Genomic DNA, 20,418 nt, shown 5'->3' on the forward strand with positions numbered 1-20,418 from the left:
AAAAAAAATTTTAACATAAAATAAAAAAAAAAAAAAAAAAAAAAAAAAAAAAAAAAAATCAGTAAAACATCAAAACTCTGTTCCGTGTTGATTTATGCCGGGCGTCTCTTCAAACTATTGACGTAGGTTTTTTTTTTTTTAAGAGGTTTGACAGAGGGAACTGTAACTGCTATGGTCTTATCGTCCCGAAATCGAAGAGAGAAGGAAGACAGGATAGGAGAAAGCCAGCCGTTCCGAGAACGAACATTATCCCATCAGGATAAGTTTTTTTTTAGTGAATGAATCACTAAAGCAATTTATTTTAAGTTAGGGGTAGCAGCCCCCAGTACTTAAAACCGAAGGCAGTTAAAGTTAGCACTTGGAGCAATGTTACATAAATTTATGTAGTTCTTAGTGAATGAATCACTAAAGCAATTTTAAGTTAGGGGTAGCAGCCCCCAGTACTTAAAACCGACGGCAGTTAAAGTTAGCACTTGGAGCAATGTTACATAAATTTATGTATAAAACAAATTTATGGATCTGTAATACATAAATTTATGTATAAAACATAAAGTTAAGTATAAAACAATGTATAAAAGTGCACAGACCACATGACGGAGTCTTAAAACTATGAAATTACTCCCCCACCCTTCTCTCCCTCCTCTTATCCCCCTCCCTTCTCCCCCCCCCACCTCAGTGGCTAAGAGAAAGTCAGCCGTTCCGAGAAATGTTGTATTTTTATATTTTTAATGTTATATTATGTACAATAAAAATAAATTGTATTGAATTGAAAAAGAACCTTATGAGGGAGAAAATCTGTCCAGGGCGGGAATTGAACCGGCGCGCGGCGACCTAATCCCAAGGTATTGGCCTATAATTTGGAACAGTCTGTATTCGGGCCTGTGTCTTACACCTAATTATGAGAACTGAGAACCGCTGGCTTTCTATGTCTAGGCCATAAAATATCACTAGAACAAATAAAAATATTGGACCACCTGACACTTAGAGAGAGAGAGTGAGAAATAAAAAGGAAGAGAGAGAGAGAGAGAGAAAGAGAGAGAGAGAGAGAGAGAGGTCAGAGTAGAGGAAGGAATAGAGAAAATAACAGGAAAGAGGGAGAAAGGAGGAAAATGAGGGAGAGAGAAACATAAAGAAAGAGAGAGAGAGAAAAGGAAGGGAGAGAGGTGGGAAAATGGGCACAGATGTTGAAATCATAAAATTTCTTGATGACCATACCTTCTTGTTCCTCTCTCTCTCTCTCTCTCTCTCGCTAGTCATTACAGTCTCCTTTTATATCCTTATTTCCAATTCCAAGTGGCGAAAGGAAAATAAAAAGAATAAAAAAATAAAAATATAAATAAATAAAAATAAAATAAATAAAAATAATGGTGACAGGGTGCCACAAGTTAGGGTTGGAAAACTCTCTTATTGGTTTACTTCCCCTGATTTAGGTTGTTGGAATGCTTGGAACCCAGTCACCAGATTAGGCTTGCGGCACCCTAGTTTTTTTTTGAGGTTTGACAGAGGGAACTGTAACTGCTATGGTCTTATCGTCCCGAAATCGAAGAGAGAAGGAAGACAGGATAGGGATGATTGTACCGCGGAGGTCTTGGGTTTGACTCCCGCAGGGGCTGCAGTTATTTCGACTTTTTTAAAGAGGTTTGGATAGAGGTAGGCTTGCCAAATATCCAAAATGTCGATTCGGGACGCCGTCGATTCGGGACGCGAATCCGCGAACATAATTGCCAAATCCGCGAACATAATCGCAAAATCCGCGAACAAAATCGCCATCCGCGATCATAATCGCCAAATCCGCGAACAAAATCGCCAAATCCGCAAACATAATCGCGAAATACGCGAACATAATCGCGAATCCGCGAACATAATCGCGAAATCCGCGAACATAATCGCGAAATCCGCGAACATAATCGCGAAACCCGCGAACATAATCACGAAATCCGCGTACAAAATCGCCAAATCCGCGAACATAATCGCGAAATCCGCGAACATAATCGCGAAATCCGCGAACATAAAATCCGTGAACATAATCGCGAAATCCGCGAACATAATCGCGAAATCCGCGAACATAATCGCGAAATCCGCGAACAAAATCGCGAAACATAGAAATCCGCGAACATAATCGCCAAATCCGCGAACAAAATCGCGAAATCCGCGAACATAATCGCCAAATCCGCGAACATAATCGAGAAATCCGCGAACATAATCGCCAAATCCGCGAACAAAATCGCGAAATCCGCGAACATAATCGCCAAATCCGCGAACATAATCGAAATCCGTGAACATAATCGCGAAATCCGCGAACATAATCGCGAAATCCGCGAACATAATCGCGAAATCCGCGAACAAAATCGCGAGCGAACATAATCGCAAAATCCGCGAACATAATCGCGAAATCCACGAACAAAATCACCAAATCCGCGAACATAATCGCGAAATCCGCGAACATAATCACCAAATCCGCGAACATAATCGGAAATCACATAGGTACGATATGTACATAGGTACGATAGGTGATAACGAGAATCCAAGGGACCAGCTCATTTTTTTCGTTTAAGGCGGTTTAATACAACATTTTCTCGTTTCTAAAGGTTTAGCAAAGTGGAAGAGCAAACTGATGAAAGTATGACAAATTTAAACAAGTTAAGAACAAATTCTGATTTATAGAGGTACCTAATTTTAAAGTTAAAAAACGCGTCCCGAATTTTTTCTGGGACAAAAACGGAAATTCGGGACAAAACGCCCCAAAATGAAAAACTGAACGGGACGCCGGGACACCCCCTGAAATTCGGGACTGTCCCGGCCAATTCGGGACGTTTGGCAAGCCTAGATAGAGGGAACTGTAACTGCTAAGGTCTTATCGTCCCGAAATCGAAGGAAGACAAGATAGGAGAAAGCCAGCCGTTCCGAGAACGAGCCTTATCTGTTTAGGATAAAATCCGCCCTGGGTGGGAATCGAACCCGCGACCTAGCGCTTACAAGGCAGACGCGCTCCCTTCCAAGCTAATTAGGCTGGCAGGAGTTGTTTCATTGCTAAGAAATAAAACTTTTTTTTTTATTTATTTATCTTTATTTAAGGAAAGGTAGGTATCTGCCACTGCTTTTCCCTACTTCGTTTCCTCCTTTGGCTTTTTTTTATGTTGAACAATAAAATGTTTTTTTTTTTTTTTTTTTTTTTTTTTTTTTTTTTTTTTTGTCCTTCTAATGACATATTATGTAACTAAAAGGACAAAATATGGTCATCTTAGCATTATTGTTTACAATTTCTGTGAGGATTTAAATAAAAAAAATTGGAAATCTTTGTTTGCATTATCAGAAAAATCTGATTTTCGAGTAGAAAATAAATAAAAAGCTTGGATTTTTGAGTTCATATAACAGAGGTTCATAAAATCGGGTTCTACTGTACTTCTTTCAGTTCTTACTTCTTAAACTTACCGATTTGAAGCAAACATCACAGAACCGGTCACTACACTGTTCACATTTCAACTTGGCTGCCACTTGTGAGCACTCATAACAGAGCTCTGAAATACAAACATGAACCAAAGTTTAGGAAAAGAAAAAAATAAAAAAAGGTTTAGGTTTAAATACCTACTCTGACTCTAAACCAAAGGATCTCTTGAAAGATAGTGTTGAAGATAAAAGAAAGGAGAAAGAATAAAAGGGAAATGTTATCTCTTGTACTGAAGTAAGAAGAAAGGGACAGAATCTAAAGAACAATGAAGGAGCAGAATTTTTACCCTCTTTTTTGGCTGGTCCCTGTTGAGTGAGCAAAGTACTAGAGAGAGTGTTGCCAAATTTATTATTAAAGGAAGTTGCAATTTCCCCGATGAGGTAAACATTTGGTGGGAATTCCATACGCATTTGATGATCCTTGATGACATTTTCCACAGGTTGACTGAAAACAAAGAAAGGGTTTAGGTACCAGAACCAGAAAGCTCACTTTTTTTTAGGTTGTGGGTACAGCTAGTAAATATTTACTATCTTATTTTACATTTATCCTATGCTCTTTTGATACAACCAAGCAGCAACTTTCTTACCTGCATACGGACACTTTGCAACAGTCAGGACAGATCACTTTCCCACGTTCTCGTAGAGATGACTCGATACAGAATTCACACACTGTGTGGCCACAGTTCAAAATCAAAGGAACATAAGACTTCCTTAATCCATGAAAGCCCGGTGTTTTCTCTGAAATACAATTGATTAATTTCAGCATCTTCATCAGGCTAGTCAGAGTGGGCTTATTGTGTGCTAGTCACACAAAACCCCACTCTAAGACTTAGGTGTAGGGGCAAACATCCCTAAAGGTTTGGACTAAAGCCTAGTACAGACAGTGCAAGGCTGCTCGCTTTGAATGCCTCAGGACGCATGCTCGGACTGTGTGTACCGGGGATGCTCGCTATGTGCTGCTCGGGTTGCACTGATCAAGGTGAGCAGGGAGCTTGTTGGTAAACGGCAGTGCTCAAAGGCGCCTCGTAGCGAGCTGTTCGAATAGTCTGTACCTCTCTGCATCTGCCTCAGCTATTTCCGTATTTGGGTCATTTGGGTGGTTCGCGTGCTCGCATCAAGCATTTGTGTTTGCAATTTTCGTCGTTCCACATTTGCCTGACCTGAGGCAGATGTAGCAAGGCATTCGAAGCAAGCAGCCTCGCACTGTCTGGTACAAGGCTTAACAATCAATATGTCATCCATCAATAGGATATGACTCTGAAAGTTTATGAATTTCCATTGATATTTGATGAAATGAAGGGAAGTAACTGATACAACTCACAGAGTTTGGGTTAAGCCTATACAAATCTAGTACAAACCTTTGAAGGAGAAGATTTTGCTACAGCTTCCACACAGGAGCTTGTTGTTCATATTGGCATTGGATGGTATGGTGAAGTCCATTTTGATTTTGGACTTGGACAGTCACAAGTCACAACTTATCAGAACAGAGCAATATCTTTAGAGGAATGATTATAGAAATAGAAACTCTAAAAAGTAGGTATTCAACAAGTTGAAACACTGGTAAAACCAGTTCAAAATCACAGAACACGACAATCACAGAACACGACACACGAAAAAAAAAAAAACTCCACAGAACTCAGAAGGATACGCACAAAATATTACGATATTTAGGATTAAAATAAATTTTCGCAAAAACGCAACACAAAAACACAAAGTCGATAGGATAGTAATTCAAAAATAATTTTTTACATCATTTTGATATAAAGATATTAGGCAAATATAGGTATGCAAGTAGATAGGTAAGTAAATATATTGACAGAGGGTATTTATTGACAATCACAATGACATTTTGAACATTCGGCACCTACGTTAAAAGCATACAAACCTATTGATAGGATGAACTAGTGACGGAGCCCCCAAAAGTCCGATAGAGCCCAAACTTTATCGAGGTTGGAGGATGGAATCCAAGGAAACTCATAGCATTCAATTATGCTTATCATAATTAAAATTTCAAGTAAAATTCCATGTTTGCAAAATTTCAAGTAAATTTCCGCTTTTGCAAAATTTAATCAAGAATTGGATTCCCTTTCAAGAGCCCTGGTGAAATTGATTCAGGCACTCCACATCCAGGATTATTGGAGTTTAAAATTTAAAATTCAGGTGTGCTCATAAAACGTCAATTAAATTTAAATTAAAAACTACGCCCTATTCTTACAAAGAATTCAATGAAACAGGTCCCAAGTGCTTACCCTACAGGTTTAATGAAACCCTCAACATTAAATTCGTTAAGTTAAGAGAAAGGCAATAATTATGATTCTATAATGAAACACTTGAATGAAACACTGAAATGAAACACTTGACATTATTTCCGCACACTTAACCACCCATCAGGTTGCACCTTATTGAGAGCTCTCCATCTATCTTCCTCTTTCTGTTTCTCTCCCTTCTCTCTCTTTCTCTCTCCTTTTCTTACTCTCTCTTCCTTCTCTCTCTCTCACTTTCTTCCTTCTCTCGCTCTCTCTTTCTCCCTTTTTTCCGTCTATCTTTCCCTTACCTACCTCGGTGGTGTAGTGGTCAAGGCGCTCGCCTGGTAAACAGGAGGGCGTGGGTTCAATCCCAGCCGAGGTATGGAATACTCTTACTCTTTTTTCCTTCTCTCTCCTTCTCTTTCTCTCTCCCTTTCTTACTCTCTCTTCCTTCACTCACTCTTACTCAATTTTCCTTCTCTCTCTCCCTTTTTCCGCCCATCTTTCCCTTTTCTGTCTCTATTTGATTCACCCTCTCTGTCTCTTCCTGTATGTCTCTTTCTTCCGTTTCTCTTTGGCTTTCTCTTTCTCTCTTTTACCCTTTTTTAACATCCCTTCCCTCCTTTTATTTACCTCTCTCTCTCTCTGTCTCTTTCTGTCTCTATTTGATTCACCCTCTTCCTGTAAGTCTCTTCCTTACGTTTCTCTTTGGCTTTCTCTTTCTCTCTTTTACCCTTTTTTAACATCCCTTCCCTCCTTTTATTTAACTCTCTCTCTCTCTGTCTCTCTTTCACTCTCCCTTCCTCTTTCTTTCCCTCTTCATTTTTATCTCCCTCCTTCTCTTTAACTTTCCCTTCCTCTATCTATCTCTTTCCCTGTTTATCTGCATTCTTCTTTCTTTCCCTCTCTCTCTTCTCTCTTTCTCTCTCTTTCACTACCGCTCTCTTTCAATGGAGGAGTTGCAAATGGGTAAAAAATATTGATAAATGGTCAATTCCTACGTAAAAAGTAGTGAAAAATCCAAATCTGAGGTCGAAACTCCGCTCTTTCTTTCCCTCCCCTTCTTCTCTCTCTCTCTCTTTCACTACCGCTCTCTTTCAATGGAGGAGTTGCGAATGGGTAAAAAATATTGATAAATGGTCAATTCCTACGTAAAAAGTAGTGAAAAATCCAAATCTGAGGTCGAAACTCCGAAAAAGTAACTTTAAAAGGTCGAAAATTCAATTTTTAACTGCCGTTCTAATGAAAAAGTTCAAAGACTTGTGACGTCAGATTTCATGTCGAACTGCGCAGAAACGCTTGCGCACAAACAAACGAAGCGGGAGTCATGAATTATGACGTCATTGCCTACGGGAGCGTATGTCGTGACGTCAAACTTCACGATTCACCGGTATTTTTTAAATCGATTTATCTCGGGATCTAGAAGTCGTAGAAGAAAAAGAAAAATTCCGTTGGTCCTCATTTTTCCTGCTCTATGACTTTGAAACATCACCCAAGTAAGCGCAACTAATCTATTAAGGTAGGTACGGTATGAGTACATACTTTCTCAATCCCAATCTATTTTTTTTTCTCCTTCTTTCCCTTTCTCCATCTACCTCTTACAATTTCTCTCCCTCCCTATCTTTCCCTCCCTCTTTCTCCTTCTCATTCCCTTCCTCATTTCCCTCCCTCTATCTGTTTCTTTCAATATCTCTCCCTTTTATTTCCCTCCCCCTCCCTTTTTCTCCTCCTTCATCTCAATCCCAATCTATTTTTTTCTCTCCTTCTTTCCCTTTCTCCATCTACCTCTTACAATTTCTCTCCCTCCCTATCTTTCCCTTCCTCTTTCTCCTTCTCTTTCCCTTCCTCATTTCCCTCCCTCTATCTGTTTCTTTCAATATCTCTCCCTTTTATTTCCCTCCCCCTCCCTTTTTCTCCTCCTTCATTTCAACTTTCCCTCCCTCACTCGTTTCTCATTTTACAATTCCCGGAACAGCTGTTTTGTCGTTGTTTCTACTCATTCTTCATTTGATTCAAGTTTAATTACAAAATAGTTCCCCCCTGTGTGTGACCACTCCAAGCACGGACTAATGAACTTTCGAAACCCCCACTTGACTTGGCGAACGGACGAACGAAGGAACAAACGAACAAACAAACAACCGAACGAATGAACAAAAGAAGTGAAGTCGAAGTTTTACTTCTTATGCTGCTTCTTTCTCCTTCTCCTTCTTCGTCTCCTTCTTCGTATTCTTCTCCTTCTTCGTCTTCTCCTTCTTCGTATTCTTCTCCTTCGTCTTCTTCTTCGTATTCTTCTCCTTCTTCGTCTTCTTCCTCTTCTTCGTCTTCTTCTCCTTCTTCTCCTCCTTCTTCTTCTCCTAGTTTTCCTCCTCTTTCTTCTTCTTCTCCTCCTTCTTCTTCTCCTAGTTTTCCTCCTCCTCTTTCTTCTTCTTTTCCTCCTCCTCGAGGGTGAACAAAATCGACTTTTCAGGGAATCAATCCCGAGAGCTCCGGTGTGCAAGCCTATCGTGATATCCACTGGACCCCTAACCTGGGTTTGCTCTCATTTCTTTCTCCTTCTCTCTCTCTCTCTCTCTCTCTCTCTCTCTTTTGTTGCAATCATCTACATATTCTATCCTGCCTCGGTGGTGTAGTGGTCAAGGCGCTTGCCTGGTAAACAGGAGGGCGTGGGTTCAATCCCAGCCGAGGTATGGAATTTTATCGTTTGGTTTTAGGAGGGACGTCAAAAAGTAGGTATACCTACTTAATTTCGTCAAAGTTAAGTCAAAAAGTACTTAATTTTGTTAAAATTAAGTCAAAAAAGTACTTAATTTCGTTAAAGTCAAACGGCAGAGGTCCTTAAAAACGGGACGTTTGGAGGATTTGAGGATTTAGTCAAAATTGGAGCTTAACTACAAATCCTCGCAATTATTCTAAAGGACGGGAAGCGAGGTTTTTATTTTCTTGTATTTTAGATATTCAGAGATTTAAGATTTAAGAGGCAGAGGACATTTTTTAATTTATTTTCTTGTTTTTGTGAGTCGTTATCTGTAGATATCCTTAATAAATCTAAATAGGTATGTAATAAAAATATAAAATCCTTACATCTCATACTCGTACATTCTGTGACAAATTGATCAAAGAGTGACCAGTTTTGACCCTGTAAAAGTGGCCCCAAATACATACATATAAAATAGGAGAAGTTTTGATTCCCTGAAATGACCCAAAAATTTATCATAAGCACAAGTTTTAGTTCAATTATAGCACTGGGAATTCTGTGAAAAGATACTTCCCTACATATGTAATTTACCTATCTGTATAATTCCACCCTGATTCAAAATGGCGGCGCTTCAAAGTCATGCCTCTTACGCTGCACTATCCCGTACAAAGACTACAAAGGACGCCGGACAGGTCGTCAGGAGTCAAACATTTGTAAAAAAAAAATGTTTCTTCTGTCGTAAAAAAAGAGATATGTACAGAAAAAAGAAAAAAAAAATATGCTTCCTGGAAATATCTTGATACAGACCTAAAACATTACTCCAAATAAAAGAGGTCAACTAACTGACATATTATATACTTAGTTGACATCCACCAAGTCACCTGAGTCAACTATTTGTGACAAGGGTCAGGACCATCTTGTATTCTTTCTTATGACAATATCCTTGTCACAAATAAGAAACTGTACATGCTGAATGCTGACGTAAGGGAAATGTCGACCTTTGAATCAGCACTGCTGAATTAGGCAGGAAAAATAGGGCCCAATCTCCGCCCCTGTTTTGACTCTGTCATGATCAGCATATAAATTGCATTTCAAACTTCCCACCGGGGGGGATAAAACTTTCTGGCCCTACCAGACAGAAGCCACTGCTTCTTGTTCCATAATGCTTTCTAATTAAAGTTACAATATTGCTGTCTAAATAATGCCAACCAAATTGCTGTACGAGCAGTTTTAGGTCTTAAAAAACTGTACATGCTGACTGTGTTTTTTAAACTGTACATGCTTATGATGTGTTTTTTAATACAGGTTTGGAACGGAAAAATTAAATAACGGAGGTCTTATCGTCCCGAAATCGAATGAAAAGGACAGGATAGGAGAAAGCCAGCCGTTCCAAGAACGAACCTTATTTGTTTAGGATAAAGTTCGCCTCGGGCGGGAATCGAACCCTACCGCTTACAAAGAGAAACCTTCTACCTTTCAAGGTCCCCTACTTTATTTTATTTTTGTCGTACGATCCAGTGTTCAATTTAAATAAAAATTTGAGCAGTCTGTTAATAAATTTATTCTTTTTGTTACAGTGAGCCACCCTGAATACACTAAAGCCATGGCTCTATCATTCACAGAAGATACAGAGGTGAGCCTAAGCATTATTTAGGCAGGGGAAATTGAACTGTCACTAGCAATGTATAGGACAGGGATGTCCAACTTCCATGTGTATGCGGGCCACATGCTACATTGGCAGGTACTTCGCGGGTCACATACACAGGGGAGCAGACCCGTGTCCAGGATTTTCTCTAGGATGCTCCATTTTGGGAGTCCACCCCATAGCAACTGAGCAAAAGCTCGAGGGGGCCCACCCTAAAAGCTTCGCGGGCCACAAAAATGGTCTGGATGTGGCCCGCGGGCCGCTAGTTGGACATGGCTGGTATGGGACATACTGTACATACATAGATACTAGCATAATGTAGGTGTAGGTAGATATTAGGTACATATAGGTATGCAAGTAGATAGGTAAGTAAGTAGGGTGAATGTACCAGTAGTCGACTTTACACCAGTAGTCGATCACTCGGTCATGTTTAGTTAATTTTAAGCTATAAACGTATACAGTTTTAGGGTGGAGGTTCCCAAAGTGTTTTCGTCCTATGTCCAATGCCCACATCTCTGAAATGATTTTTTTTAAAGAGGTTTTATCGTCCCGAAATCTAAGAGAGAAGGAAGACAGAATAGGAGAAAGCCAGCCGTTCTGTGAACGTACAGTATCCGCCCCGGGCGGGAATCGAACCCGCGGCCTAGCGCTTACAAGGCAGCTCTTCGAACTATTGACGTTCGTGCGTCTCAGAACACGTAGCTAGCCTAGTTGGAAGGTATCGGGTCTGCCTTGTAAGCCCTAGGTCGCGGGTTCGATTGCCTCCCACGGTGAAGTTCTTTAACAGATAAGGCTCGTTCTTTGAAAGGCTGACTTTCCCCTATCCTGTCCTCTCTCTCTCTTCAATTTTGGGACGTTAATACTTCCGTTGTCAGTTCTCTCTTTCAAACCTTAAAAAAAATGTACGTCGCGTTGTCATTGAACTGTCGACCGAAAAGATATTTTTTTGATATGTTTTCCCTCCAACTGAGAACCGCGCGCCCTGACTTGTCTTCCCGCCCCTCAGTTTGGGAACCCCTATTTTAGAGTTTACAAGTCTTGAGAGCTTTTAAAAATAAATTTTCATCCCCCCCTTCTTTCCCTTGTTTGTTTTCAGCTTTCGGGGTCGAAAATGGAAAGCCCACTACACACGGTCAGAGTTTGGTCCCATGTCAGACGATAATTTGAAAGCCCCCTACACACGGAGAGACGCTTTGGTCCCATGTCAGATAATAATATGAAAGGAGGCTACACACGGTCAGAAGTTTTGGTCTTATGTCAGATGATAATTTGAAAGCAGGCTACACACGTTCAGAATTTTTCAAATCAAGTTTCGTGTCGAAATGGAAGTAGGCTGGCTACAGGATTAGAGTTCTGGTCAACTGTCAAACGATTGGATGTGGTTTTTCCGGCATCGCCATCGGCACCTTTAATCGGCTGCACCTGCTGATATCGGCCCGTATGTTTGTATTGTAAAAAAGAAAAAGAAAGAAGAAGAAAAAAAACTTATTATTATTATTATTATTTTTAACTACCTACCTACTCATTTTTTTCCTACACCCCCTTTCTCTTTCCCTAGGTATAGTCAAAGTTATCTCCGTTATTATTTCAAAAACAATAAATTTTGAAAATATTTATCAAAATAAAACAATGGCATCTAAGTATTAACATACCTACAGATTTACCTATTTTTTTTCTTTCTTTACACTTTACATCCAGAAAGGTAAAAGGTAAGTTTGTATACAATTCATGAATTCAAAGCGAAGAAAGAAATGAAGAAGAAGAAGAAGGAGAAGAAGAAGAAGAAAAAAAATCGCTTGTCATCATTAAGTTAACATTGCTTCAAAAAAAATTCCCGGAGAGATGGATCTTTGAAGAAAAAATAAAAAGGAGAAAAATGATAGAAAAAGGAATAAAAAAAAGAGGGAAAAAACGAGAAAAAAAAAAAAAAAAATCTGGTGTTAACATCACACGACTTTCCTTATCCTATTAAATGATGCTTATTTGAGTATTCTTTTAAATTAACTTTTACAATATCTCTATACCGCTTAGTCGATATAGCTGAAAACCTCCAAAAAGCGGTCAAAATACCGCCAACCGCAGCACCTATCGCAACCAAAGTTTTGTGGGTCCTTATTATCACATTTTTGAACTACATACCAAATTTCAAGTCTCTAGCTCATACAGTTCCCGAGATATTGAATTACACCAAAAACCGCCAAAAAGCGGCCGAAATTCCGCCAAGCGTTGCACCGATCTTATCCAATTCGTGTCGCATCTTTGTCACATTTGACAACTGCATGTCAAATTTCAAGTCTCTAGCTCTTACCGTTCTCAAAATATTTTGTTTACAGACAGAAAGACAGACAGACAGACACACACACACACACACACGGACCAATGGCTGAAACTTTGGAATTAGGCTCTAGGGACCTCAAAACGTGTTTTGGCACTAAAAACTGACCCGATTACATTACTTTCCTTTCTATAGGATAAGGAAAGTAAAAATGAATAAAACTCCCATTTTTTACTACAATTTTTAATAAAACTTGTGCAGATTTTTCTCTCTTAATACCTGTCTAGGAGATGTCTTTACCGTAAAAAATAGTATAAAAAAATAATATTACATTAAAAAAAAGTAGATAGATATTAATTTTCCTTGATGTTCTTTTTTTTCCCTTTGAGAAAGTAAATAGAATTTGTCCTATCGTTAATAGTTACACAAAGAGAGAGAGAGAGAGAGAGAGAGAGAGAGAGAGAGAGAGAGAGAGAGAGAGAGAGAGAGAGAGAGAGAGAGAGAGAAATGTTAACGTAAAAAGGTAAAATAAAAGTAAAAAAATCTTTTGTACCCGTGTCTATATCATTTTATTAAAATGCAGGTAAATGTTTCCCTTTACATTTTGCCTCAGGCATGAATCAACCTTTTGGTCTGAAAGAATATGAGTTAGCTAATAGTTGTTTGGAGAGGTTTAACGTCTCTCCATAACTGTAACTGCTAATGGTGTATTTCACCAACGACTTAATGAGAGATTTAACTAATTCGAGAATTTTCAATGATAGAAAAAGGAGTTGTTAATGATTCAAACAGGAGTTTTTAAAAACTCCTCCTTTTTGGATCACTAAAACTAAGAGTGGCTAAGGTTCTTACTGACAGCTGACGTGGTTTTTGCTCTCGATTCGGTGACAAGCTACCCGCCTCCTCACATTAACCTCACCCAGCCTGAATAGGGTCGGGAAAAGCCATCAGCATACCATTGCCCCGATGGGCACCCATGCGGATGCTTACCACGAGTAACGTTGCTTAATTTCTGTGATCCATTATGAAGAGGGGTATTCAACGTGCTGTCGGCACTGGCTTAGGAATACGATGTGGTATTTTTTTTTTTTTTTTTTTTCATACTCCATCCTTTTTCATGTCTTCTTCAAACTTATGTCATCAAGAAATCCTCTCATAAACCCCTCTCTCTCTCTCTCTCGTAAGATATCCCATTAGAAAAATATATTATATAAAAATATATGGCACTCCATGATTAGAAAACACCTCTCTTCAGTCTCCTTCTTGGAAAGTGGATATTTTTGGACAAAAATTGAGAGGGAATTGGAAAATCTGGTAGGTGGTAAGCATGAAGAAGGCATTGCAATTGCAATCAGTTTTTATTTTTTACTAGCTGAATTCCGTCGCTTCGCTCCGGAATCCCGCTAGTTCATCCCGAGGCATGGCCAAACTTGTGGAAAAGGCATGGCCGGGAGAATACAAACCAACCCAAACCTTTCCAAAAGACCCGGTTTTTGAAATTTGGCCGGATCATCACCAATGACATTATATTAATACAAATAAAAATGAGGACTAAAACCCATATTAAGCCGGAAGGCAGGTGATGGGATAAAATTTTTTATAATTATAAATTTCATCTTGTATTAAAAAAAAAAAAAATTATAAGTATACCTAGATGCAAAATAACAAATCAATTTTAAATAACTATACGATACATGTTTTATTAAAAATAACAATAATATGAGGTACCATCAAGAGTGCCGGGAAGTACTTGATCGTCAAAGGAATTCACAGTGACTTTTTACGCGTCGCTATGTCTAGCATATTTATAATGTTTATCGTTATCACACGACTAGGTCAATAGGTGACTACGACACCTATTTGCCTAATTTATCAGTTATCAAGTCATCATTATCACCGACCCATCTAAAGTTTCAAGTGAAAAATCAAAAAAATAGGGGTGTCCCGCTTTCATTGCCCGACAGTGTATAATAAATCTACCTGTAATTAACCTCAGTGATCAACTGAACTCGTTTACCGTAATCGGAGATATTTCGTTCATTTTTCATTAGCTGGCCAAAAAAATAGGGGTGTCCCGCTTTCATTGCCCGACAGTGTATAATAATAAATCTACCTGTAATTAACCTCAGTGATCAACTGAACTCGTTTACCGTAATCGGAGATATTTCGTTCATTTTTCATTAGCTGGACGACACGACATGAGTGCTAATGCAGTTCTGGTGTAAAAATAATACAAAACATCTTGTGGTTGACATGAGAAAAGCTATTTATGTACATAAAGAAACTTCAACAGTATGTTAATCTAACAAAATTTAACACCATGAGTATTGAATAACCTAGCTACCTAAATACTAACTTATATCACACTTGTTAAACATAATCGTATAAATGTAATGCTACAATTAATGTCCGAACTATATAACTTATGAGATCATTGTGTCCAAAGGTACTCTATACACAAAAAATGCAAGGACCACTCCGATTTGTCGAAATGAAGTTTCAAGATTGGCTAAAAAATCTTCTTCTAAATACAGATCAAAAACGGTCAGTGATTATAAGAAGTGGTCCCTACATTTTTTGGTGTAACGTAGGCAATAATAAATCAATGACTTGAGATGATGCTTATCCTTGTTGCATTAGTTCTGATGAATATTGTCCACACTGTGGTTCCTTGCCTGGAGATATCACAGCCACATCAGTCATAGGTATTGAATGAACAGGTCTGGATGGAGGATGAGGCAGTTTGTACTTTAACTTCTCCCAAAATCTACTGTCCTTATAATCAATGAAAGCGTAAGTGTTCATAGACATGTAAGTCCTCATCTCAGGACTTAACTTTTCCTGTGATGGCAAGTCTCCATACACCAGGATGATAACACGGGCACAGTTCTCCTTGACGGATAGCTCGTAAGCTGTTTTAAACTCAACCATGCACCATTGACTTTTGATAAAGTTCTCAGATAGCACGATAATGGTTCGACGAGATGCTAGTACACTCTTTCGAATTTCATCCGCTATCCACTCCCCTGCGACAAAGTCACGCATGTGATGACACACCTTGAACTTATTGCTCTCTAATTTAGGAATGAATTTATCCCTGACAAACGCATGATCCTGTTCTAGAACGTCTGCAATTTTCTCAGATCAGAAAAAACTCCAGATGGCAAGATGCTAATGTTGTTGCCAGAGATATCCAGTGATCTAAGATTTGGTACATTGTTGAATATGGCACGTGTGAGATTGATAAGTTGGTTATGATCAAGATTGAGAATCCTCAGGGATGTCAAGTTTTTGAAGATTTCAGGATCCATGTAAGCTACGTCATTACTTCCTAAATCTAACACTTGAAGTTTTGGTACATATTGGAATACACCAGAGTATAATTCAGTTATTGAGTTTCCTCTCAGGTTTAAGCTTTCCAGTTGTGGCGTTCCTTTAAATATATCTTTATGTAGTCCTGTTATCTCTTTATTGTGAGATAGTAAAATATGTTTCACGAAATGAAGTCCGTCAAAGTACGGAGGACTCAATACACCAACGTTACTAGGGGAATTTGAAAACGCCAAAGTATTGATTGTGGTTATATTTAATTTAGAGAACAAGGATATGAAATTCTCATCAGGCAAGGGACAGAATGTGAAAGTAACTGCATTGAACGGACCGAGATTTTGTTCGGGAAGCCGATCGTATATGGAACCATTTGAAGAAGATGAGTTCTCTACACCTACAAAATGACTACAGTCGATTTCCAGTGAGTTGGACCTTTTGGTTAGTCTCAGTATCAGCGGTAACGAACTTTCCATTTCAAGATAGGCAAGGGACAGAATGTAAAAGTAACTGCATTGAACGGACCGAGATTTTGTTCGGGAAGCCGATCGTATATGGAACCATTTGGAGCAGTTGAGTTCTCTGTACCTACAAAATGACTACAGTCGATTTCCAGTGAGTTGGACCTTTTGGTTAGTCTCAGTATCAGCGGTAACGAACTTTCCATTTCAAGAGAACTCAAATTTGGTTGAAAATATTGCCATGTGATGTCAATGGCTGTCTTCTCACATGTCACATATTCTGTATTCTCACACGTTGGTAGAGATTCAGCTTTCAAATATGAGAAAACCAGCAGGAAAGGAATGATGGACCTCATGTCTAGGTTGTGGTAATACGGATCTGAAACAAACGAAGATAAACCATTGTGGTAAGTGTGGTAGAAAAGTTCATAAAGTTTGTATGTGTAGGTTTTAAACAGAACATAGCCTGATTCCTTGTGTTTTAAAATTGATTCTGAAAGCTATATTCGGGTGGTGTGCTTTATGAATTTATGATTCATTATTTCATATAAAAAAAAAACTGGTGTGAACATCACACGACTTTCCTTATCCTATTAAATGATGCTTATTTGAGTATTCTTTTAAATTAACTTTTACAATATCTCTATACCGCTTAGTCGATATAGCTGAAAACCTCCAAAAAGCGGTCAAAATACCGCCAACCGCAGCACCTATCGCAACCAAAGTTTTGTGGGTCCTTATTATCACATTTTTGAACTACATACCAAATTTCAAGTCTCTAGCTCATACAGTTCCCGAGATATTGAATTACACCAAAAACCGCCAAAAAGCGGCCGAAATTCCGCCAAGCGTTGCACCGATCTTATCCAATTCGTGTCGCATCTTTGTCACATTTGACAACTGCATGTCAAATTTCAAGTCTCTAGCTCTTACCGTTCTCAAAATATTTTGTTTACAGACAGAAAGACAGACAGACAGACACACACACACACACACACGGACCAATGGCTGAAACTTTGGAATTAGGCTCTAGGGACCTCAAAACGTGTTTTGGCACTAAAAACTGACCCGATTACATTACTTTCCTTTCTATAGGATAAGGAAAGTAAAAATGAATAAAACTCCCATTTTTTACTACAATTTTTAATAAAACTTGTGCAGATTTTTCTCTCTTAATACCTGTCTAGGAGATGTCTTTACCGTAAAAAATAGTATAAAAAAATAATATTACATTAAAAAAAAGTAGATAGATATTAATTTTCCTTGATGTTCTTTTTTTTCCCTTTGAGAAAGTAAATAGAATTTGTCCTATCGTTAATAGTTACACAAAGAGAGAGAGAGAGAGAGAGAGAGAGAGAGAGAGAGAGAGAGAGAGAGAGAGAGAGAGAGAGAGAGAGAGAGATTTCATTAATGTAATCTACTTAATTTTTGGAAAATTCCTACTAGTATATCAATATTTTTTCTCCTCAGAATTTCCAATTTTGCAAGCTGGGAAAAATATTCTGTGCATGCTCAGGCCATACGAGTACATATCTTGCTAATATGATTATGTTTATGCACGCTAATATGATTATGCATGAATCTCTTAAGCACAAAGCCGAATATGAGTCTCAGTTGTAACTTACCTCGTAATATTTTCCAATTGGTTGTTCTTTAAATTGAGGGTATAGAGTTCCTTCAAGGATTCGAATAAGTTTTCTGGTAAATATTTCAGCTTGTTTCTTTGGAGTTCTAGTTTGACCAGCTTTTTACAATCCCGGAATAAAGTTGATGGAAGTGACGTCAACTTTTTGTGTCCTGTTAACACAATGTTTGTTATATTGGTAGAATTCCAAAATAAATCGCTAGGTAACTCTGCAATACTACTCTCACCCAGTATAACAGTATTCAGCAACGGAAGATTTGCAAACAAACCCGACGGTAGCTCCTTGAGTGAATCTTTGTGATATGATATTTTTATCACTTGAAGATATTTCATTTCCGCGAACAAGTCTTTGGGGAACATTTGAAATCTATTGCTGTTTGCATGGAACGTCTGCAATTTTCTCAGATCAGAAAAAACTCCAGATGGCAAGATGCTAATGTTGTTGCCAGAGATATCCAGGGATCTAAGATTTGGTACGTTGTTGAATATGGCACGTGTGAGATTGATAAGTTGGTTATGATCAAGATTGAGAATCCTCAGGGATGTCAGAATGTTTCAATAAAATGATAAGAAAGCCCTACTCTCAAATCTGTGAGGGATGTGTACATCTCCCTTTTAAATAATTAAAATAATAACCTATCCGATGGTTTTGGAATTTGAAGGGGCCAACCCCAATTTATTAGCTCTCAACAAAAGCCTGTAAATGGCTATCTCTTCAATTACCAAGCAATTAAATTTTAATCTTCCATCAATAAAAAATATAAATAAATTTGAAATTCCGTGATAGAATTCGCCTTTGATGTTGCTACAATTCCGAACTCATTCAATTTATTAAACTAGAAAAGTCCAACTAGCGCAAACTATGATTTTCGAACGAGTATTCATTTAAAGACAGTAGGTATCTAATATATCTCTGTTCCAGTGGCGTAGCGTGTATGTATGGCGTGTATGGCGGCCATACAACTCAAAAGTTCACTCTAGTGCTCATAAATGTTAATGGCATGTACTGTGATGGGACTTGGTAGACCTGTGCATGAGCCCTACAACGCCCTACACTTGAATTTAGACCACACTACGGCACAGTCTTCATGCTTCTTTGCCTAACGAAGTTCCTCTCTATTTATATTTTTGTTCTGAGAAATAGGGCCTGATGTTCCCTAGAACTAGTGAAGAACTGAAGGTCAGTTGAACAAGACTAACGCAACATTGATGATGTTTTTGATGTAACTACCAACATATTATGATCTCTGGCTCGAGCTCGGGAGATAAAGGTTAAAAAAAATAATAATCCTAGAATACATTATGTTTGATAAAAATATATCCACACTTTATATTCGTAGGAAACAGGACGGAAAATCAGCAGTACCTATTGGTTTACATTTTACAAATATGTATGTACCTAAAGGTCCTAAAGCCTTGTCTACACATATACGACGACCGTCGATCGACGAGGTGAATCTATGTTGTCGATACAATGTGGACGGGTCGACTGGCAAAAGATGCCTTCTTGTATTTTGTTCATACAGCTCAAGTACTTTGGTACATAAAGGATTGGAAGTGAGTTTCAACTTGACGATTTCGCAATACGCATTTTGTCTGTTTTCTACGCGATAACGCTCGCACGGTTTGTCAGCTTTTGATAAAAAATCAAACATGTTCAACATGCAATAGATGAGGCAAGCAAAAGTCGTTGATTAGATTCCCGGCCCTAATAGACCTTCCGTAGAGACCCCTTTTTCTATCCTTATTCTCTATCATATAATTATTTTGAATTTTATATTATCTTATATGAATTTATATATAGAAATTGACCATTGTAAGTACAATGTACTTCAATCTATTTTATGTGCAAATAAAACATATTCTATTCTATGGGGTCTGCAGTTTATTGAACTAAGCAGTTTATTGAACTAAACTAAACTATGGGTAAATACCTAGATAGTTTTATGATAAGTCTCCTCGTTTGTTTTAGTTGGGTGTAACGTAATGTTTATCAACGTGTGCGGATTTGTCTCACTTTCTCTTGATCTGTGCAGCACTGCTCTGTTCCTAAAACTAAAAGCGACATTATAACTTCGCACTTCGCAAAATTTATCGGTACATATCTTTAAATTTACAGTTAAAGTGACTATTGTGATAGACATGTATTGTTTTTAAAGGTTTGCAAAGTGCAAAATTTGTAGGGTGAAGTTCTTTTTTGAACAGGAGCGGGAGCCTAGTATATCCCAGCTGTGTCAAACCTAACCTAACCTAACCTTAGGGACATTACAATGTACAGACAGGATTTGTCTCTCGGAAATATCTTCCTTATGCCAGCCTAGTTAGCTCAGTTGGTAGTGCGTCTGCCTTGTAAGCGCTAGGCCGTGGGTTCGATTCCCGCCCGGGGCGGATTTTATCCTGATGGGATAACATTCGTTCTCGGAACGGCTGGCTTTCTCCTATCCTGTCTTCCTTCTCTCTTCAATTTCGGGACGATAAGACCAAGATACAATCGGGTCAAACCATCACGGCAGAGGCAATTCACATATTGCGCGCTCAAGTACACCCAAGCTGTATTGTGGGACGTACCTGCTCACAGCCATAAAATAGAAGACATACATAAATATAAGATAAAGAAATCTCTCCAAAGAGCTCGGTTTGTCCTTGACCCGACCGTGACATATGAAGAAGGATACCC

The 20,418-nt window shown here is 38.5% G+C and overlaps 2 protein-coding genes and 2 long non-coding RNA genes across 4 annotated transcripts in view; 1 reads left to right on the forward strand and 3 right to left on the reverse strand.

Moving 5' to 3' along the window:
• Positions 1-3,432: 3,432 nt before the first annotated feature.
• On the reverse strand, positions 3,433-5,066 carry LOC103518108 (the record flags this gene model as incomplete). The annotated part of the gene is made up of 4 exons (XM_008483164.3): positions 4,806-5,066; positions 4,035-4,185; positions 3,735-3,892; positions 3,433-3,518 (listed from the first exon to the last, which is right to left on the reverse strand). Coding segments are annotated over exons 1-4 (477 nt in total), but the record flags the coding sequence as incomplete, so codon positions are not given.
• A 4,891-nt stretch (positions 5,067-9,957) lies between these two features.
• On the forward strand, positions 9,958-11,816 carry LOC108253543. Its single transcript, XR_001809763.2, has 2 exons — positions 9,958-10,021; positions 11,130-11,816. It is a non-coding gene; the product is annotated as an uncharacterized LOC108253543 (long non-coding RNA).
• Positions 11,817-14,380: 2,564 nt separating this feature from the next.
• The window catches only part of LOC103518109 (protein toll-like), a 21,226-nt gene continuing 15,188 nt past the window's right edge, over positions 14,381-20,418 (reverse strand). Inside the window, exons 8-10 of the mRNA XM_026829993.1 lie at positions 17,969-18,131; positions 16,365-16,475; positions 14,381-15,436 (exon numbers count right to left, since the gene is read on the reverse strand). Of these exons, the coding sequence (XP_026685794.1) occupies positions 14,931-15,436; positions 16,365-16,475; positions 17,969-18,131 (780 nt within the window). The 3' untranslated portion in view covers positions 14,381-14,930. The remainder of the gene's footprint in view (positions 15,437-16,364; positions 16,476-17,968; positions 18,132-20,418) is intronic.
• The window catches only part of LOC113471108, an 8,598-nt gene continuing 4,298 nt past the window's right edge, over positions 16,119-20,418 (reverse strand). The window contains exon 2 of the long non-coding RNA XR_003393931.1: positions 16,119-16,475. This is a non-coding gene — a long non-coding RNA (uncharacterized LOC113471108). The remainder of the gene's footprint in view (positions 16,476-20,418) is intronic.

The sequence above is a fragment of the Diaphorina citri genome, unplaced genomic scaffold (genome assembly GCF_000475195.1).
Source record: "Diaphorina citri unplaced genomic scaffold, Diaci psyllid genome assembly version 1.1 scaffold2076, whole genome shotgun sequence".
NCBI classification, from domain to species: Eukaryota; Metazoa; Arthropoda; class Insecta; order Hemiptera; family Psyllidae; genus Diaphorina; species Diaphorina citri.